Below are 17394 nucleotides of genomic sequence, written 5' to 3' on the forward strand. Positions count from 1 at the left end.
GAGCCAAAGTTTTGCAGTCAAAACTGTTTGGGTTCAAATTTACCACTTGTTTGTTCTATGACTCTGAGCAAGATATTCTCCAGATCTGTTTCCTCATTTGAAAAATGGAAATAATAATAATACCTTTGTTTACAAGCTGTTCTTAAAGATTCTGGAAAATAATGCTAATAGTGTGCCTAATGCTTAGTAAATATGAGTCACTTTTCTGTGCCCACAAAGCACTACTATGTCCCTTAATACATTTTGTTGATTTAATTTAATTTAATTAACTAATTAATTTATTTTTTAGATGGAGTCTCACTCTGTCACTTAGGCTGGAGTGCAGTGGCCGGATCTCAGCTCACTGCAAGCTCCATCTCCCGGGTTTACGCCATTCCCCTGCCTCAGCCTCCCGAGTAGCTGGGACTACAGGTGCCCGCCACCTCGCCTGGCTAGTTTTTTGTATTTTTTAGTAGAGACAGGGTTTCACGGTGTTAGCCAGGATGGTCTCGATCTCCTGACCTCGTGATCCGCCTGTCTCGGCCTCCCAAAGTGCTGGGATTACAGGCTTGAGCCACCGTGTCTGGCCTGTTAATTTTAAAAGTTAAAAAAAAATTAAACTATTTATACATTGTGCATGTTAATTCTTCCTTAGACCAGCCTTAGGAAGGATCTCATCCCTAACTTGTAAACTCATCTTTTTTCCATTCTCTTTGTGCCTGGACTTCTCAGGGCCATGCAGGCTGATTCTAGTCCCATGTTGTGTGGTGTTTGAAGTGTCTGGCCCCTGTTTTCAGTGAGAGACCACCTCATCCTTGAGAACTGAATGCCTCAAACCCTCTTTGCTTTTTCTCTCTGCCCCTTCTGTTTGATGTATCTTTCCTGATTCTGGACTGTATTTCTTCATACTTTCTATCTCTTACCTTCTCTTCACTCCTTTTGTCTTCCACGTGTTCTCTCTCATCTTTCTGCCTCTCTGGTCTTCAGGCAGAGTTTTCTTCTCAGCTATCTTCTTGCTTTTTCTGATGTTGGTTCTTTGTTTCTTCTTCTCTTTCTGTTCAGATCCAAAATTCATTTGGGTCAATGTTATGTCTTAGTGTTATCTTCCACTTCCTTCTGAGCTTCAAAGCCAGCCTGACTGTGCCCTTCCATGCCCTGGCCAGTGTGACCAGGACATCGTTTCCCTCTGGGGCTGCACTGGCTCTTTGGGGGACTTGTTACATTCAGGGTCTTCAACCCTCATTCTACGGGCTTCCAGTAACATCTCCCACCTTCCCTCTTCTCAGTAAGACATGGGTATTGTCTTATTCTGTTTGTGCTGCTAGAAGAAAATTCTTGAGACTGGGTAATTTATACACAATAAAAATTTACTTCTCATAGTTCTGGAGGCTGGGAATCCAAAATCAAGGTGTTGGCAGGTTTGGCGTCTGGTGAGGGCTGCTGTCTGCTTCCAGGATGGTGCCTTGTTGCTGCATCCTTAGGAGGGGACAAACACCATTTCCTCAACCCGCAGAAGGGACTGAAGCCACTCCTTGAAGCCGTTTTATAGGGGCCCTCAGAGAGCCTAACTGACTTTCCCAAGGCCATATAACTGGAACTTTCTGGAACTGAGTTTTTTCAGGTATGTCTTGGTATCCCTTGGCAAGCCTTCTCTTTAGAGAAGGAAGCGTCTCCTAGGTTGCAAAGCCCAGGCTGGGATGAACAGCATGGGTGTCCTTAGGCTGTGTGCACCACACACCCCTGGCCTACTCTCCCCTGCTCTAAGGAGTCACCTGAAGGAGCGGCTGCATCACCCTGCCTCACCCCTTCTCCTGAGCACCAACCAACCAGGTCTTCCCAGAGAGCGCTCAGCCATTGGTGAAGCAGCCAGCATCTGTTCTTCAAGAAGACAGCAGAGCATCAGGAAAACAAAACACCAAAAATTACCATAAAGCCACTGGACTGTATTTGTTACCAGCTCTTGTATAGCAGAGAAGTTTCAAAGTCTTACTTATAAGGCTGGACAAGCTCAGTGATTAAAACCACGAGTTAGAATTTGCCTCCCCCTCCCAGGCCCTGCCCAGTTGACAGCTCCAAGCAGGCTGGGAGACCCCCCACCCCACCCGCACCCCCACCCCAGGGGGTGCATTGAAGAAGACCATCTGGGCCTGGGATACTGATGTGATTTTCCCTACTTCTGTTTTTTCATTTGCCTCCTCCACCCACTTCTAAAGCAGCTGATTGCTTTGGTTCCTTTTCATGTTGAGCAAAAGAGAAGACAGAGATCTTGAAACCCGAGCTGGGGACTGGAGGGCACTGACCGAGAGTAACCCCGTCTGGCTCAGCTCAGCTCAGCTCAGCAAAGGGCTTCCCTCCTCCGCCTTCCTGAGCTGCCCTCCCTGCTCTCCTCTCCTCTTTCTTCTCTTGCCTCCCCGCAGGTCCTCCACCCCTTTCCTCCCTCTCTTCCCTCCTCCCACCTTCCTTGTCCTCTATGCTCAGAGAACTGAAGGAACACTGAATGGCTGGGAAAGCAGGACCTGGCCCCCACCCCACGTCACACCCCTCTGCCTGCACGTGCAAGCGCGTTCCTCACCTTGGTCCCAGAGGCCCAGATGTGTGGCAAGAAGCTGTGGGTTCTGCCTCGTTTCTTCCCCAGCCCACAAACACACATTTCATCTGTGCTTTGTGCTTTTTCCTTTCCTTTGCCCCACTTTATGGTGCACACAGCGAAGCTCTTGGCTAGTTGGTAGGCCACTGTTTGCTCCTCCAGGCAAAACCAAGGAGGCTGAGCTCAGCAGATCAAGTATTTTGCTCTGTATTGAAGAGACAGTGGTGGGAGAGCTCTCTTGACCTTCTGCTGGATAGTGACTTTCTCTTCTGCTGGCAGCAGTAGCCCAGCTCCGCATCCTGTGACAGAGGTCATACCTTCCAGTTACCCGAGCAAACACTTGGAGCAAGTCAGCTTTTTCCCCTGAAAGAACACGTGAAAGAGCACGTTCACGTTCTTGATCTTTGGTTTGCGCAACAACCTGTGAATGTTATCAGCCCCATTTTTTTTTTTTTTTTTTTTTGAGACAGAGCGTCACTCTTGTTGCCCAGGCAGGATTGCAATGGCACGATCTCAGCTCACTGCAACCTCTGCCTCCCAGGTTCAAGCAATTCTCCTGCCTCAGCCTCCCGAGTAGCTGGGATTACAGACATGCGCCACCGCGCCCGGCTAATTTTGTATTTTTGGTAGAGATGGGGTTTCTTCATGTTGGTCAGGCTGGTCTTGAACTCCCATCCTCAGTTGATCCGCCCATCTTGGCCTCCCAAAGTGCTGTATTAGCCTCATTTTATATCCAAGGAAACTGAGGCTTAGGGAGATTTAAATAAGGGGGAAAGTGAGCTTCATGATTATACAGTCAGGAAATGGCAGAACTGACTCTTGAATTCAGACCCTCTGATGCTACATCCAGTGCTGATTTTGTTTTGCCCTGTGTTCCTTTCAATGTCAAGTTGAGAAGACCTCAGAGATCATCTTCTCCAACCCACACGTTTTACTGATTATAAAATCCAGGTCTGCATTAACTCGTTAGCCAAAGTTAAATGGCTAAATGACTATCCTGTTCAGGAAGTATTCCCTGTCTTGTGTGGAATGATTGGTCTTTTGTCCAGGTCACCTTCCACCTATATCCGTCCTTCCAGTGACTGGCAGATATGATCATTCCTGGTGATTCCCTGTAAAATACTAGATTTATTTATTCTTTTATAAAGTTATGAATAGACAAATCAGTCAGCTTCAACCTTTCCTTTACCTTATAGATAGTATCAGCAGAAAGAACTCAATAATTCTGTCTTAGGAACTCAGCCAGGCTAATATGTATTATAATACATGCATACATATGCACACACATACACACATGTGCATATATGTTAGATCACAAATTCAACATCTCAACTTAGCTGCCAAAGCCACTTCTGTGTCTTGTCTATTCTGAATATGCTTTACGGTTAAATTAGCCACAAATCTGTTCAGATCAGTCATTCCTGAAAATGAAGATATTAGCCATCCTTTACCTGGTACCTTACTCATTGCCTGGATTATACTAGGTCTGCAGGTACATTTTCTCATTTAACACCTAGCTCAGCCTAATGAGGCGGATGCCATTGTCATCTCCATTTTATCATTTAATCAACTTAGCCTTCCTCTGTCCTGTTAACCTGGGCTGACACGGCTGAGTGGGCTTAGCGGAACTCTTGTGTCCTCTTCACCTGGTTTGTTTCAAGTTCATGTCCTGCTTCATCTTTTCCCTAACTCACTGCAAGGTGAATTTACTTCTCTGCAATTGGCAATTCCCCCAAATCATATCAGGTTATTAATTTATTCACTCATTTGTATTCATTCATTTATTAGTTCATCCATTCATCCATTCATTCATTCCTCCAGTTCACTGAGTGCCTCCTCTGTGCCAGGCACTGCTGGCTTTGGAAATACAAATTCTGGCCCTCAAGGAGTTTCTGTTCTTCTGGGAGCAGGATATATCATGGGTGACTGCAGCTTGATCTATGTGGTACTAGTGGGAAACATAGGATGTTGGGCACAAAAGAGTCACAAAAGGCTGGGTGCGGTGGCTCACACCTGTAATCCTAGCACTTTGGGAGGCCAAGGTAGGTGGATCACCTGAGGTCAGGAGTTCAAGACCAGCCTGGCCAACATGGCGAAACCCTGTCTCTACTAAAAATACAAAAAAAAAAAAAAAAAAAAATTAGCTGGGTGTGATGGTGGGCACCTGTAATCCCAACTACTTGGGAGGCCAAGGCAGGTGAATTGCTTGAACCTAGGGGGTGGAGGTTGCAGTGAGCCAAGAGCGGGCCACTTCATGCCAGGTGAAAGAGCAAAACTCTGTCTCAAAAAAGAAAGTCACAAAAAAGAGCCAGCCCTTAACCCAGCTTGAGGGTGGGAAGGCCCGGGCAGGCTTCCTGGAGGAGGTGACTCATGGGCCATGTCATGAGGATGGGGTCAGAGGAGAAGGTATGTTTCAGACATCTGACTTTCTAGATATTCTTGGCTTTCCACCCATTTTCCTGCCAGCAACATAGTGGAGAAGACTGAGACCAGCAGGTACAAAGCCACTGTACTCTGTCCTCACCCCCTCCTTTTTTCTCCCCTTCCTACCACCCAAATCTGAGGTTTTGAGAAATCTCCCCTCTAATTATCTGCTTGTTTATTCATTTGTTGAGAATCTACTATGTGCATAGCATTATGACCACAAAATGTCCTGGTCATTGTCATCATGAGAGGTCTTGCCCCTTCCTGTCCAGCCACAGCTCCCAGTGATTTTGACTCTGTCCTTTTCCAGAACTTGGCTCCAGTCTGGTTGCTCCCCGTAAAGCACTTACAGATAAACCTCATCTTGGGCCAGCGCTTCCATTTACTGTCTCCTTTTGGCTTTCTTATCCTTCCTTCTGCCTTCTCGAATTGATTTGCCTCTTTATCTCCCCTTTCAGCCTTGAAAGTTCCTCAAAGGCAGGGACTGTGTTCCATCTTTTCTATAAATGGCATTGTCGTACAGTAGTAGAGTTGAATGAAAGAATCTTTTTGGTAATCACAAATTATTACCATATATTGAGCACCTACCATGATGAATATCTCTGGTCTTCATATCTTTGAAATGTGGATACTATTACCTTCACTTAATTGGTAAGAAAATTTGTGCTCAGGGAGGTAAAGTCACTTCCTCACAATCACACAGCTATTTCACAGTGGAGTACGGCATCAAATTTAGGTTTTTCTGGTCCCAAACCCTGATGTTTCCTCCACATCACTGTTTCTCAGACTTGATTGGAATCACCTGAGAAGTTTTATTAAATTCTTTTTTGGAGACAGAGTCGCGCTCTGTCACCCAGGCTGGAGTGCAATGGTGCAATCTCTGCTCAGTGCAACCTCCGCCTCCCAGGTTCGAGTGATTCTCCTGCCTCAGCCTCCCAAGTAGCTGGGATTACAGGTACCCACCACCACACTCAGCTAATTTTGATATGTTTAATAGAGACGGGGTTTCACCAGGCTGATCTCGAACTCCTGACCTCAAGTGATCCGCCCACCTCGGGCCTCCCCAAGTGCTGGGATTACAGGTGTGAGCCACCGCGCCCAGTCAAGTTTTATTAAATTCTGATGCCAGGGTCTTACCCTAGCAGTTCTCATTAGTTGCTCCATGGTGTGGCCTGGGCTTTGGGATTTTTGTGAAGCCCCCAGCTGAGTCTAACAGGCAGTCATGTTTGAGAACCGGTATACTACACTATGTTGCCTTCCTGTTTTCACACAGGGTGGTGCTAGTGCGTGACTCTAAGCCTACACGGGTGGATTTCCACGTGATCAGGCTGCAAGTTCTTTGTAGCTGAGGATCTTTGGCCCTCACTGCTGCTTCCCCACCCAGCGAACCTACCATACCACGCACGTGCACAGCCAAGGGTTGTTGACTGTTTAATCAGCCTCTGGGTTCTTATGTCTTATCGGGGGATTCACTGATAGGAGGTTGGAGCTTGATCACATCCAGATGTTCTCATCTTCAGAGCCTGTTGACATAACAGAATAGTCTTATAAACATGCTGAGCACACTCACTGGTCTGGAGAGTGTTGCAGGATGACCTAGGCCCATTGCAAGGGTGGCCTGGGTCACCCTCCCACACTTCTGCCACGCTGCTTAGGAAGGAGGGAGCTGTTTCGAAGTTCCCTGGTGCAATATGATGTATTGCTCTGGCTCTGCTCAGGAGGACTCTGTGGCCCACCTAGTCAGTGAGCGTTAGCTAATACGTGTATTCTGTTTCTGTTGAGGTTTCACAGAGGCCTTTTTTGACCCTTTGTTTTATAGGTAAGGCAGTGGAGGCACAACTACATGAAATGACCCGACAAATAAATGGATATAGAACTCAGGTTTCTGATTCCCGGGGTGGTGCTTTGTCCACGGTTGTACAGGGATCAGTGTCTACCTTGTCACAGCAGTCCTCAGCGGAAGCCACCAGCTTACACCTTCCTTCCTAGTTCTCCCAAGAACAGAAAGTGACCTTGGATGTCGCTTTCTGTTCCTGGGAAGGCAGTTCTAGTGGTTAGCCGTCCTGTTCACTCTTGGGGTGTGGCCTGGGGATGGTCCTGACATCCTTGGGCTCTTCCTGGACCTGATCAGCTAAAAGGAAATCTCCTGTGATGGTGCTCAGATACTTTTGGAACCTTGTCAGCCCTAATCCCATCTCCTAGTATTTAGTATTCAGCTACCCTTCACTGGGCAGTAATTCTGTGTCAGGTCTGATCTGGGCACTGGTGGTACTGAGAACACATATTCCCTATCCTGTAGGCACAGTCTGGTGGAGACGGCATGCAAGTAAAACAATGTTCCTTAAACTGTGGTTCCACACCTCCCTCCCCAAACATTAAAAGTGCAAGGGACACTTAATCAAATGTAGATTCGTGGTTTCTGCATTCTAGACCCACTGTTTCAGAATTTCTGGGGATTGGGCCCAATAAACTGCATTTTAGCATGCTCCCTAAATGAAGCTCAGGTGCTCTGAGGTTTGACAGCTGTAGTGGAGAACCCAGTGGTAACAGTGTAGAGTCATATGTGATGGGAAGCATCAGGTACGTAGTAGCAGTTTGCAGGAGCACTGATTCTGAGGGACACTAACTGGGTCTAGGAACAGCTACTGGCTGTCATGAGGGATGACTAGGAGCTAGCCATAGAGGGGTAGCAGTGAATCATTTCTCTAGCGATGTGAATCTTGCTCAATGTATCCTGTCTATATAACTCAATATTACTAAAGTTTGCCTAAAGCAGAATACACCTGGGTCATGCAGCATTGATGAGAGACTGGCTGGGCTGTCAGGCCCTCCTGCTACTTTATCTCTGCGTGTGACCTTCTTAGCTCTGAGGATTAACTCCTGACCTCATTAAGCCTCACACTGTAGCCCCATTTTCAGATCAAACCTGTTTCTCTACTGGTAAATGATTTCAGTTTGCAAAGTTTGCCCTCTAGAGGTTGCTTAGTGCCTGGGCCTGTGGACTCAGTTCGTGTGGTCCTGATGAGCTGGTTTCATCGTTATTACAAAGAAGTTAAGCTGTTAGGAGAGTGGGTTGGAAGGAGGAGAGGTAGACAGTCAAATGAGTCAGGGAAAACTATACTGTTTCGGAGTCATAGAGCTGCTGCCAAGCATCTGGTCAGAAACCTCTCATTTTGGAGATCAAGAAACTGAGGTTTAAAAAGATGACATGAAGTACACGGTGACACCACCAGACACAGCCTCCAACTCTAGGGACTACAATTCTGGATTCTTAGTGGTGCTTTTTCTGTTTTGCTGCACTGGATTGAAGCCTTTTCTAAATGCACCAAGAGGTCCTATTATTTAGAGAGACTCTGTATGAAATCCTTTAGCAATCAAATCATTCAATAGGGCTGATTTGTAATATATGTTTGTGTGTTTAACTATATGTTTATGTGTTTTCCTAAAGCCTGGCAGACCTGGGTTTTAGAGCTTTGTATCACATGTTTTATGTTTGGAATTAAAATGAGACCACGTCTGTGAAGGCATTTTGATATGCATAATGCACTCTGCCAGTGTTTGCCAAAACATGGTCCCCAGGTCAGCAGCAGCATCACCTGTAAGTGATTCTCCTGTTGCATCCCAGGCCTGCTGTATTGGAAACTCTGGGGGTGGGGCCCAGCAGTTTGCAGTTTAATAAGCCTTCCAGGTGATTCTGATGCATTCTTAAGTTTGAGAACCGTTGCTTGCTTTGCATTAAATAGGAGATCAGTCTCTGCAGCTTGTGGGAATAAGGCTTTAAATCTCTCCAATTTTAGCTCTGTGAGACGGCACTGGGGAGACGGGAATGAATGGACTAGTGTGACAAAGCTCAGGTGGGATGGGCGAGATCATTTCAAACGTTTGACTTCTTGCTTGAAAGGCAAGGGAAGGCTGGGTGCAGTGGGTCACGCCTGTAATCCCAGCACTTTGGGAGGCCTAGGCAGGTGGATCACAAGGTCACAAGTTCGAGACCAGCCTGCCCACATGGTGACACCCCGTCTGTACTAAAGATTAAAAAAATAAATAAATAAATTAGCCAGGCATGGTGGTGCACACCTGTAATCCCAGCTACTTGGGAAGCTGAGGCAGGAGAATCTCTTGAACCCGGCAGGTGGGGGTTGCAGTGAGCTGAGATCGCACCATCGCACTCCAAACTGGGCGACAGGGTGAGACTCCATCTCAAAATTAAAAAAAAAGGAAAGGAAAGGCTGTGTGTGTGTGTGTAATGGCACCATCACACTGTTTGAGTTGAGGAGCACATGCTGGGTGAGGCTCAACATGTTACCTACCAGAAAGCAATATTTTCATGCCTCTCTTGATACGGCAATGCTCCCCTGTCTCAATTCCCGTGTGCACTTAGCCAGGCGACTGTTGATCATCAATATTATGATATGTTTCTCCACTGTCCCATTGTGCCCACTTTTTTCTTTTTCTTTTCTGGAGTTACTTACTAAATAAAAACGAAACACTATTTCTCAATAGACTTGAAGCTTCAGGATTTCCTGGTGGACAATGAAACCTTCTCTGGGTTCCTGTATCACAACCTCTCTCTCCCAAAGTCTACTGTGGACAAGATGCTGAGGGCTGATGTCATTCTCCACAAGGTAAGCCGACGCCTCCAGCTTCCTCAGTGGGGCTGATGGCAATTACGTTGTGCAGCTACTGGAAAGAAATGAATAAGCCCCTGTCCTCGTAATGGTGGTGAAGGGGAGGGAGGTAGTTCGAATTCAACTTCACTTAATTTTACTTCCCTATTCAGGCAGGAATTGCCAAACCATCCAGGAGTGGAATATGCAACCTGGCGTCATGGGCCAGCTGGTTGAAATAAAATTGATTTCTGGCTTGTCACTTGGCATTTGTGATGACTTCCTCCTATAAGGGATATATTTTAAGTTGAGTTAAACTTAAAAAATAGTCACAGTTCTGAGACAATAACCATGGTTAAGGATTATTGATCTGGAGGAACTCTGTCTAAAAAATTGAAGACAGGAGACTTTAGACAAGGGTATATTTGGAGACTTTAAGAATTTTTTTTTTTTTTGAGATGGAGTCTCGCTCTGTCACCCAGGCTGGAGTGCAGTGGCATGATCTTGGCTCATTGCAAGCTCCGCCTCCCAGGTTCATGCTGTTCTCCTGCCTCAGCCTCCTGAGTAGCTGGGACTACAGGCGCCTGCCACCAAGCCCGGCTAATTTTTTCTATTTTTTTGTAGGGGTTTCATCATGTTAGCCAGGATGGTCTCGATCTCCTGACCTCGTGATCTGCCCGCCTCGGCCTCCCAAAGTGCTGGGATTACAGGCATGAACCACTGTGCCTGGCCGTCTTTTAAGAATTTTATAAAATCAGGGCCAGATGCAGTGGCACTGAGTTGAGAACCGTTGCTTGCTTTGCATTAAATAGGAGATCAGTCCCTGCAGCTTGTGGGAATAAGGCTTTAAATCTCTCCAATTTTAGCTCTGTGAGACGGCACTGGGGAGACAGAAATGAATGGACTAGTGTGACAAAGCTCAGGTGGGATGGGCGAGATCACTTCAAAGGTCTATAATCCCATGTCTATAATCCCAACACTTTGGGAGGCCAAGGCAGGCAGATCACTTGAGGTCAGGAGTTCGAGACCACCCTGGCCAACATGGCAAAACCCGTCTCTACTAAAAATAAAAAATTAGCTAAGCGTGGTGGCATGCACCTATAGTCCCAGCTACTTGTGAGGCTGAGAGAGGAGAGTCATTTGAACCCGGGAGGCAGAGGTTGCAGTGAGCCAAGATCCTGTTGTGGCACTCCAGCCTGGGTGACAGAGCGAGACTCCATCTCAGAAAAATTAAAAAAAGGAATTTTTATGAAATCTGGAAATAATATTAGTGTTTATGTTGAATTTTAACTTTAGAATCATAGAAAACTTCCTCTGGCATCATTATTAGGCAGCTCTTGTGCAATGGGTAGCACCAGACCCAGCTTGCATGGTTATTGATTTTTCAGAGATACTTTTTGAGCATATTCTCTGGCAGAAAGGGGAACTGCTTCCTCCCCTGTCTCATGTCTGCATACTAGCTTGTCTTTACAAGAAGCAGAAGTAGTGGAAATGTTTATTCTTGAAAATAACCTTTTTGCTTCACATGATCTAGAGTTTTTAAAATTAGAAAAATGTGCTTACTGCTTGCCCTTCTGAAACTAGGAAAATATGCCTTATGTTTACCAGTTGTGTGGTCAGGAGAGGGGCCAAAGGCATCAGGCTTTTGAAAGTAGTTGCATTTAGCATAATTTCCATTGCCCTCTTCCAATTTCATATCTGTCACATCTAATTAGTTTAAAATAAGGGGCATCCTAAGCATGGAGATGGTCCTTGAATGGTCCTTGGAGTTTCTGTGTTGTCAGTATTCTTTTTTTTGAGCACACAAGACATTTATTGAAAAATTCTTGGGATCAGTACTTGTGTAAGGACAGGAAAGGGAACAAAGCATGATTGGGCAGAGACAGAAGATAACATCAACAAAGGCCCTCTGTTGTTAGTATTCTTTTTTTTTTTTTGAGTTGGAGTCTTGCTCTATTGCCCAGGCTGGAGTGCCATGGCATGATCTCAGCTCACTGCAACCTCTGCCTCCCAGGTTCAAGCAATTCTCCTGCCTTAGCCTCCTGAGTAGCTGGGATTACAGGCATGCGCCACCACACCTGGCTAATTTTTGTGTTTTTAGTAGAGACGGGGTTTCTCCATGTTGGTTGGCCAGGCTGGTCTTGAACTCCTGACCTCAGGTGATCTGTCCGCCTCGGCCTCCCAAAGTGCTGGGATGACAGGCGTAAGCCACTGCACCTGGCCTGTTGTCAGTATTCTTAAACACAGATGCTAACTGTAGGCTGACAGCCTAGCAGCAAGGACCAGTTAAAGAAACAAGTAGAACTGAAGTGTGCTTGAGTGTCTCTGGCAGTCAGCAAAAACTTAATGGGAATCATGGTAGGCCAAATGCTCTGCTGTGTTTCAAAAGCTGCATGGGTTTTGAGAGGCTTTTGGTCCATGGCTTACCTTAGGTTGTTTTATAAGCACAGCAGCCTGCACCAATTTAAACTAACGGGGCAGTTAGTAATGGTGTAATAAAGAGTCTGCATTGTCCATTCATTCAACAAATACTGGCTATAATGTTTCAGCACTATAGATGCAAAGTGAGCACGATAAATAGGCTCTTGTTCTTTCAAAGCTTGTGGTCCATTAGACCACGTATGAAGAAGAATTGTTGAGGCCCAGAAAGGCAGTTAAGTAAAATATGACCAAGAAGAGGCTCTCTAGTGGGTTTGGTATAAAGAAAAGATAAGAATGACTTGGAATTGGCCTCTCAATGAGATGATAAGAGGCCTGGCTTTCTGGCACTCTGCTCTAGGGCAAGTAAAATGGAGAATTCCAAATTCTGAAATTGTTAGAACACAGTTCTGTGTCTTAGTTAAATATCTTTACTTACAGATAAACAGCATAAATGCTTTCTCCCCATATTTCAGCCCAATACTACTTAAAGACAACATAAATTGCAAAATAGTGAGGATGTTGTTCCTCTAATAAAAGTGGTTCCAGGAATTCAGACTCTGGATTCCTATTTGCCAAATCATGTGTCCCACTCTTAAGAAAATGAGTTGGACTCGGGATTTTTCTTTGCAAGAGGGACAAGAGTATGGGAGGTGTTGAGTTAATGCAACTTGCAGGTTTTAAGTGTCCTGTCATTGTGCCTTGTGCTTTGATACATTCTGAGGTTTAGTAAAGAGACCTGATGCATTGGATTGTTGCAATGGTACCTGTTTTAAGATCTTCAAAGCTGTATCGATAAGAAGTTCTCCCAAAGACTTCAAGGACCCAGCTTCCGATATTCATAATCCTGGTGCTTGTCTCTCTTTGCATGAAATGCTTCCAGGTATTTTTGCAAGGCTACCAGTTACATTTGACCAGTCTGTGCAATGGATCAAAATCAGAAGAGGTGATTCAACTTGGTGACCAAGAAGTTTCCGAGCTTTGTGGCCTACCAAGGGAGAAACTGGCTGCAGCAGGGCAAGTACTTCATTCCAACGTGGACATCCTGAAGCCAATCCTGGTGAGTAGACTTGCTCAGTGGAGAAACTTCAAACACTAACGCTTTTGGAATGTGAGGTTTTTCCTTGGACAACATGACTTTGTTTTGTAGAAAAGTACGGCTGGCTGGGAGTTTGTGATATAATTTAGTTCAGTGGTATTCTAAGTGTTCTTAGTGTTCTTTCAGACTTTTGGGCCATCTCCCAAAGGGTGAATCGGAGGAATAAGCTGGGTGTGGCTGAGTTTAAGCCAAAAGTTTTTTGTGCTTATTTCCATCAGAGAAGACCTGCGTTTTCATGTTTTTACTATTGTAATACTAAGCAAGAGTTCTTTTGAAAACAGGGTTCTTCATATTTAAAAAAATAAAGTCTTGAAACCATTGATGGGAAGATGGATATCTATTTATGTTTAAAAACCCATCATAAAGACGACATTGCGGGCTGTCAACAGTTGGAAGGCCCTGGAATTAGATGAGACCACACTAATTAGCTTAATTAGTAATAAAATTGCAAGGAAAAATTCCGACAAAGTTTTTTCAGCCTAGGAATCAATAGTTCAGAGAAGCACTCTGTGAGAATACCCATTCATTCTTAACCAAAAAATGTAGGTGAGCCTGAGCAGTTTGGCCATCAGAGTGTTTTGTATAGTTCCAGAACAAGTATGTCTCTAGGTGTTCTGAGAACTCTGGTGAAATTCCTCTCCTTACCCCAAACATCATCTTTAATATCCGGGATTCTGGTTTTCTACTCACCAGATAGATTCTCTTAAAACCAGGGGAAGATTCCTGGAGGAAGAATGTATCTGGAAAGAGATGTTCCTTATTATAATAAAATGAAATTGTAATACTCTTGGATTGTATATAGCACAAATTCTTTATAGAGAGTTGGTCCTCCCAGGGAATTAAGAATATTCAGTTTCTGGACCCTGTCCCCAGATTGTACCCTAGAATGTGACCTTGGAAACATACCTCGGGATTCATACCCTTGATTGACAATCAAAAAGTTTTTGTATTGGCCAGGCGTGGTGGCTCACGCCTATAATCCCAGTACTTTCAGAGTCCAAGGCGGGCAGATCATGTGAGGTCAGGAGTTTGAGACCAGCCTGGCCAACATGGTGAAACCCTGTCTCTACAAAAATACAAAAAATAGCCGGGCGTGATGGCGGGTACCTATAATTCTAGCTACTAGGGAGGCTGAGGCAGGAGAATCGCTTGAGCCTGGGAGGCGGAGGTTGCAGTGAGCTAAGATCCATCTCACTCTGTTGCCCAGGCTGGAGTGCAGTGGCGGCATCCTGACTCACTGCAACCTCTGCCTCAGGCTCAAGTGATTCTCATGCCTCAGCCTTCGAGTAGCTGGGACTATAGGCGCCTGCCACCACGCCCAGCTATTTTTTGTATTTTTAGTAGAGATAGGGTTTCACTATGTTGCCCAGCTGGTCTCGAACTCCTGAGCTCGAGTGATTTGCCCACCTCGGCCTCCCAAAGTGTTGGGATTAAAGGCATGAGTCACCGTGCCCGGTCCCGTGTTATAATTTAAATTAAGATATATTTCTCTATGGGGATCTTTGCAACCCTAAGTAACTGGCCTAAAACGTTAGAGAAGCTGACTTGTGCAGACATTTGCAGCCTGTTGGTCTTTTTTGTGTGAGTCATAGAGGGTCAAAGGTTATTATGAATGGTACAAAAATTCATTACGAAATCATTTTCTTGGACTGTTTTGGGCTGCTTCACTACATGACTGGATTGCTCACCCTTTCAGTTGGAATTATTGAAATTTTGGAAAAGATGGGTGGTGTTAGAAGATGTCGTAATTTGTTCTGGTGCTGTGCCCATTCATTCTGTTTCATTTGTGTTTACTCATTAAACATCTGTTGTGTACACAACCCAGTAAAATCCCTCCACTCCCATAATGCCTGAATTACACTCATAGTAGAATGACTGTTTAGCCATCATCATCTGACAGTTAACAGCTCACGTTTCAACCTGACAGTAGCTCTCTGGGAGGATTAGCAGCATGACAGAGTGCAGGGAAATGCACCTTCAGAACCATCAGCCACACTGCATCCCATCCTGCTGTGTTGTGGTTGTGCCTTGTGGATCCCTTGGTTTATGACCAGGTGTTGATTAAGGTGGCTGCTACCAGGTGACTTCTACACATCTCTTGGGTTTGTGGAGCATCTCAGGTTCTGCTTCTACCCCTCTGCTGTTACCAAGAGACTTCTCTTCAAAATGGGGCTCTTGAGTTAGAATAGAATGAGTGATCAGGATTGTTTTGTGTAGAGATGATTTTTGAGGAAGCCTTTGGGATGAAATGACTTCGAAACATTTTGAAATGTGACTCTTACTTATTGAATTAAGCATGGCCTTAATTGGAATGCAGGGACTGATACTTGATTTGCATTAAGCAGCCTTTTTCTCTTGCTGTTTGGTTGAAATTTCAACGTGTGACAGTAGATGGATGTGACATGTGGTAACTTGCACATGGGCAGTTAACTGCGCCAAGAACAGCAGCAGTAGCAGCAGGCAGATGCAAGGCCCAACACGACAGGGAGAGAAACTCTTCTTTCAACATGTGCTTCTGAACCAAAAGTGGAATTTCATAAGAGACATATTTTGAAACATTTCTACTTCTTTTGTGTGTGTGTGTGTGTGTGTGTATGTGTTTCCCTGTTTCCAGCCAAGGGTGTTGTGACTTTCTCCTGGGCCTCCTTCAGAATCTGGGTGCTCTGGAAAGCAGTGTTTTGGCAACGTGGGGAAAGTGTGGCCGTGTGGGAGAGTCTGCTGGATCTCGGTTTGAGTATTGCATTTGAATATTTTACTAGCATTGACGTTGGATCAGTTATTTGGTCCCCGTAAGCCTCAGTTATCTCTTCTTCTACATTCACTTAATGTATTTGACCCTTTGTTGTGATTATTGGTTATACATATGAAGAGCCTGGCGTGGGGCCTGGCACACAATAGGTGCTCAATAAATAGAAGTTGATAATTTAATTGACATGAGTAATAGAAATTATGTCCTTGAAAACAGTTGCTTCAAGTAGAAGTTTTCAGCCAGGCACAGTGGCTCACGTCTGTTGTAATCCCAGCACGTTGCAGGGGCTGAGATGGGTGGATCACTTGAGGCCAGGAGTTCAAGACTAGCCTGGTCAACATGGTGAAACCCCCTCTCTACTAAAAATACAAAAATTTGTCGGGCAGGCATGGTGGCACACACCTGTAATCCCAGCTACTCAAGAGGCTGAGGCACAAAAATCACTTGAACCCAGGAGGTGGAGGTTGCAGTGAGCTGAGATCACTCCACTGCATTCCAGCCTGGGTGACAGAGTGAGACTGTCTCAAAAGAGATTGAAGTTTTCTTCTGTAGATCAGTGTTAGATCATACCAAGCAAAGTGATCCTGGCGAATATTTCCGTGAAAAACTGCATTCTTGCTCAGATATCGTCAAGGCCTTTCACCCAAAGATTCTTATTTTATGCCTTAGTCTGTACCTTGTGTGAAAATTAATACTGGATGTCAGAATGCTGTTGTGTTTTTAAAGTTCCCTGGGGTTAAGAGCAGTTTCCATTAGGTGTTCTCTGCTTTTAACTTAAAAATCTTACTCACGCATTGAGCAATATTTGTTGAGTTCTTATTATGTGTCAGGTATTTTCTGGGAGCTGGACTCAACTCACAAGATATCCTTTTGATGAAAACAAAGGTAGGTGGCTATATGAAATATTATCTGTGGGATAAATGCACTTAGTCATGAGGGAGACTTGTTCCAGAGTGCTCATTGCATTTGTACTGTTGAGTTAACAACTTCTAGGAGGACCTCAGGGCCACCTGGCAGGAGCTTCTATTGTCTTGCTGCTCAGCAAGGTGTATTTGGCTATAGGGTGTGCTGGGCAGGTGAACTTTTCCTAACTTTCCCTTGGGTCCTTCCTAAAGCAGCATGTACCTTTCCCAGAGTAAGGACAGGGCCACTCTCCTGTCCCACAGAAACCTCCCATCTGTTTTGGACTGCAGGAAGGAGCCATAGTAGTGGACTAGCAAATTTTGGCCAGAGAGGTTGATTTGCTTCTGTTGTCAGGGTCCTCACTGATTGTATTTTTTAATTTTTTTTTTATTGCTGCTGTAACAAGTCCCCAAATACTTAGCAGTTTATAACCACATAAATTTATTATTTCACAAGGCCAGAAGTCTGGGTACAGCAGAGCGTACCTAGGTCTACTTCTTAGAGTCTCACAGGGCTGATATCAAGGTGTTTGTGGGGCTCTGTTTTTTAGGGGGACTCTGAAGATGAATCTGCTTTGGAGCTTATCCAGGATATCAGCTGAATTCAGTCCATTTCCTTGCTGGCTGTA

General features: G+C 45.0%; 1 protein-coding gene across 2 annotated transcripts in view; it reads left to right on the forward strand.

Moving 5' to 3' along the window:
• The window catches only part of ABCA1 (ATP binding cassette subfamily A member 1), a 146677-nt gene that overhangs the window by 56430 nt on the left and 72853 nt on the right, over positions 1-17394 (forward strand). For both annotated transcript variants that reach the window (XM_023202438.2, XM_023202430.2), the window contains exons 6-7: positions 9494-9615; positions 12899-13075. In XM_023202438.2, coding sequence (XP_023058206.2) covers positions 9494-9615; positions 12899-13075 — 299 coding nt within the window. The remainder of the gene's footprint in view (positions 1-9493; positions 9616-12898; positions 13076-17394) is intronic.

This window comes from Piliocolobus tephrosceles, chromosome 14 (assembly GCF_002776525.5).
Source record: "Piliocolobus tephrosceles isolate RC106 chromosome 14, ASM277652v3, whole genome shotgun sequence".
Lineage (NCBI taxonomy): Eukaryota > Metazoa > Chordata > Mammalia > Primates > Cercopithecidae > Piliocolobus > Piliocolobus tephrosceles.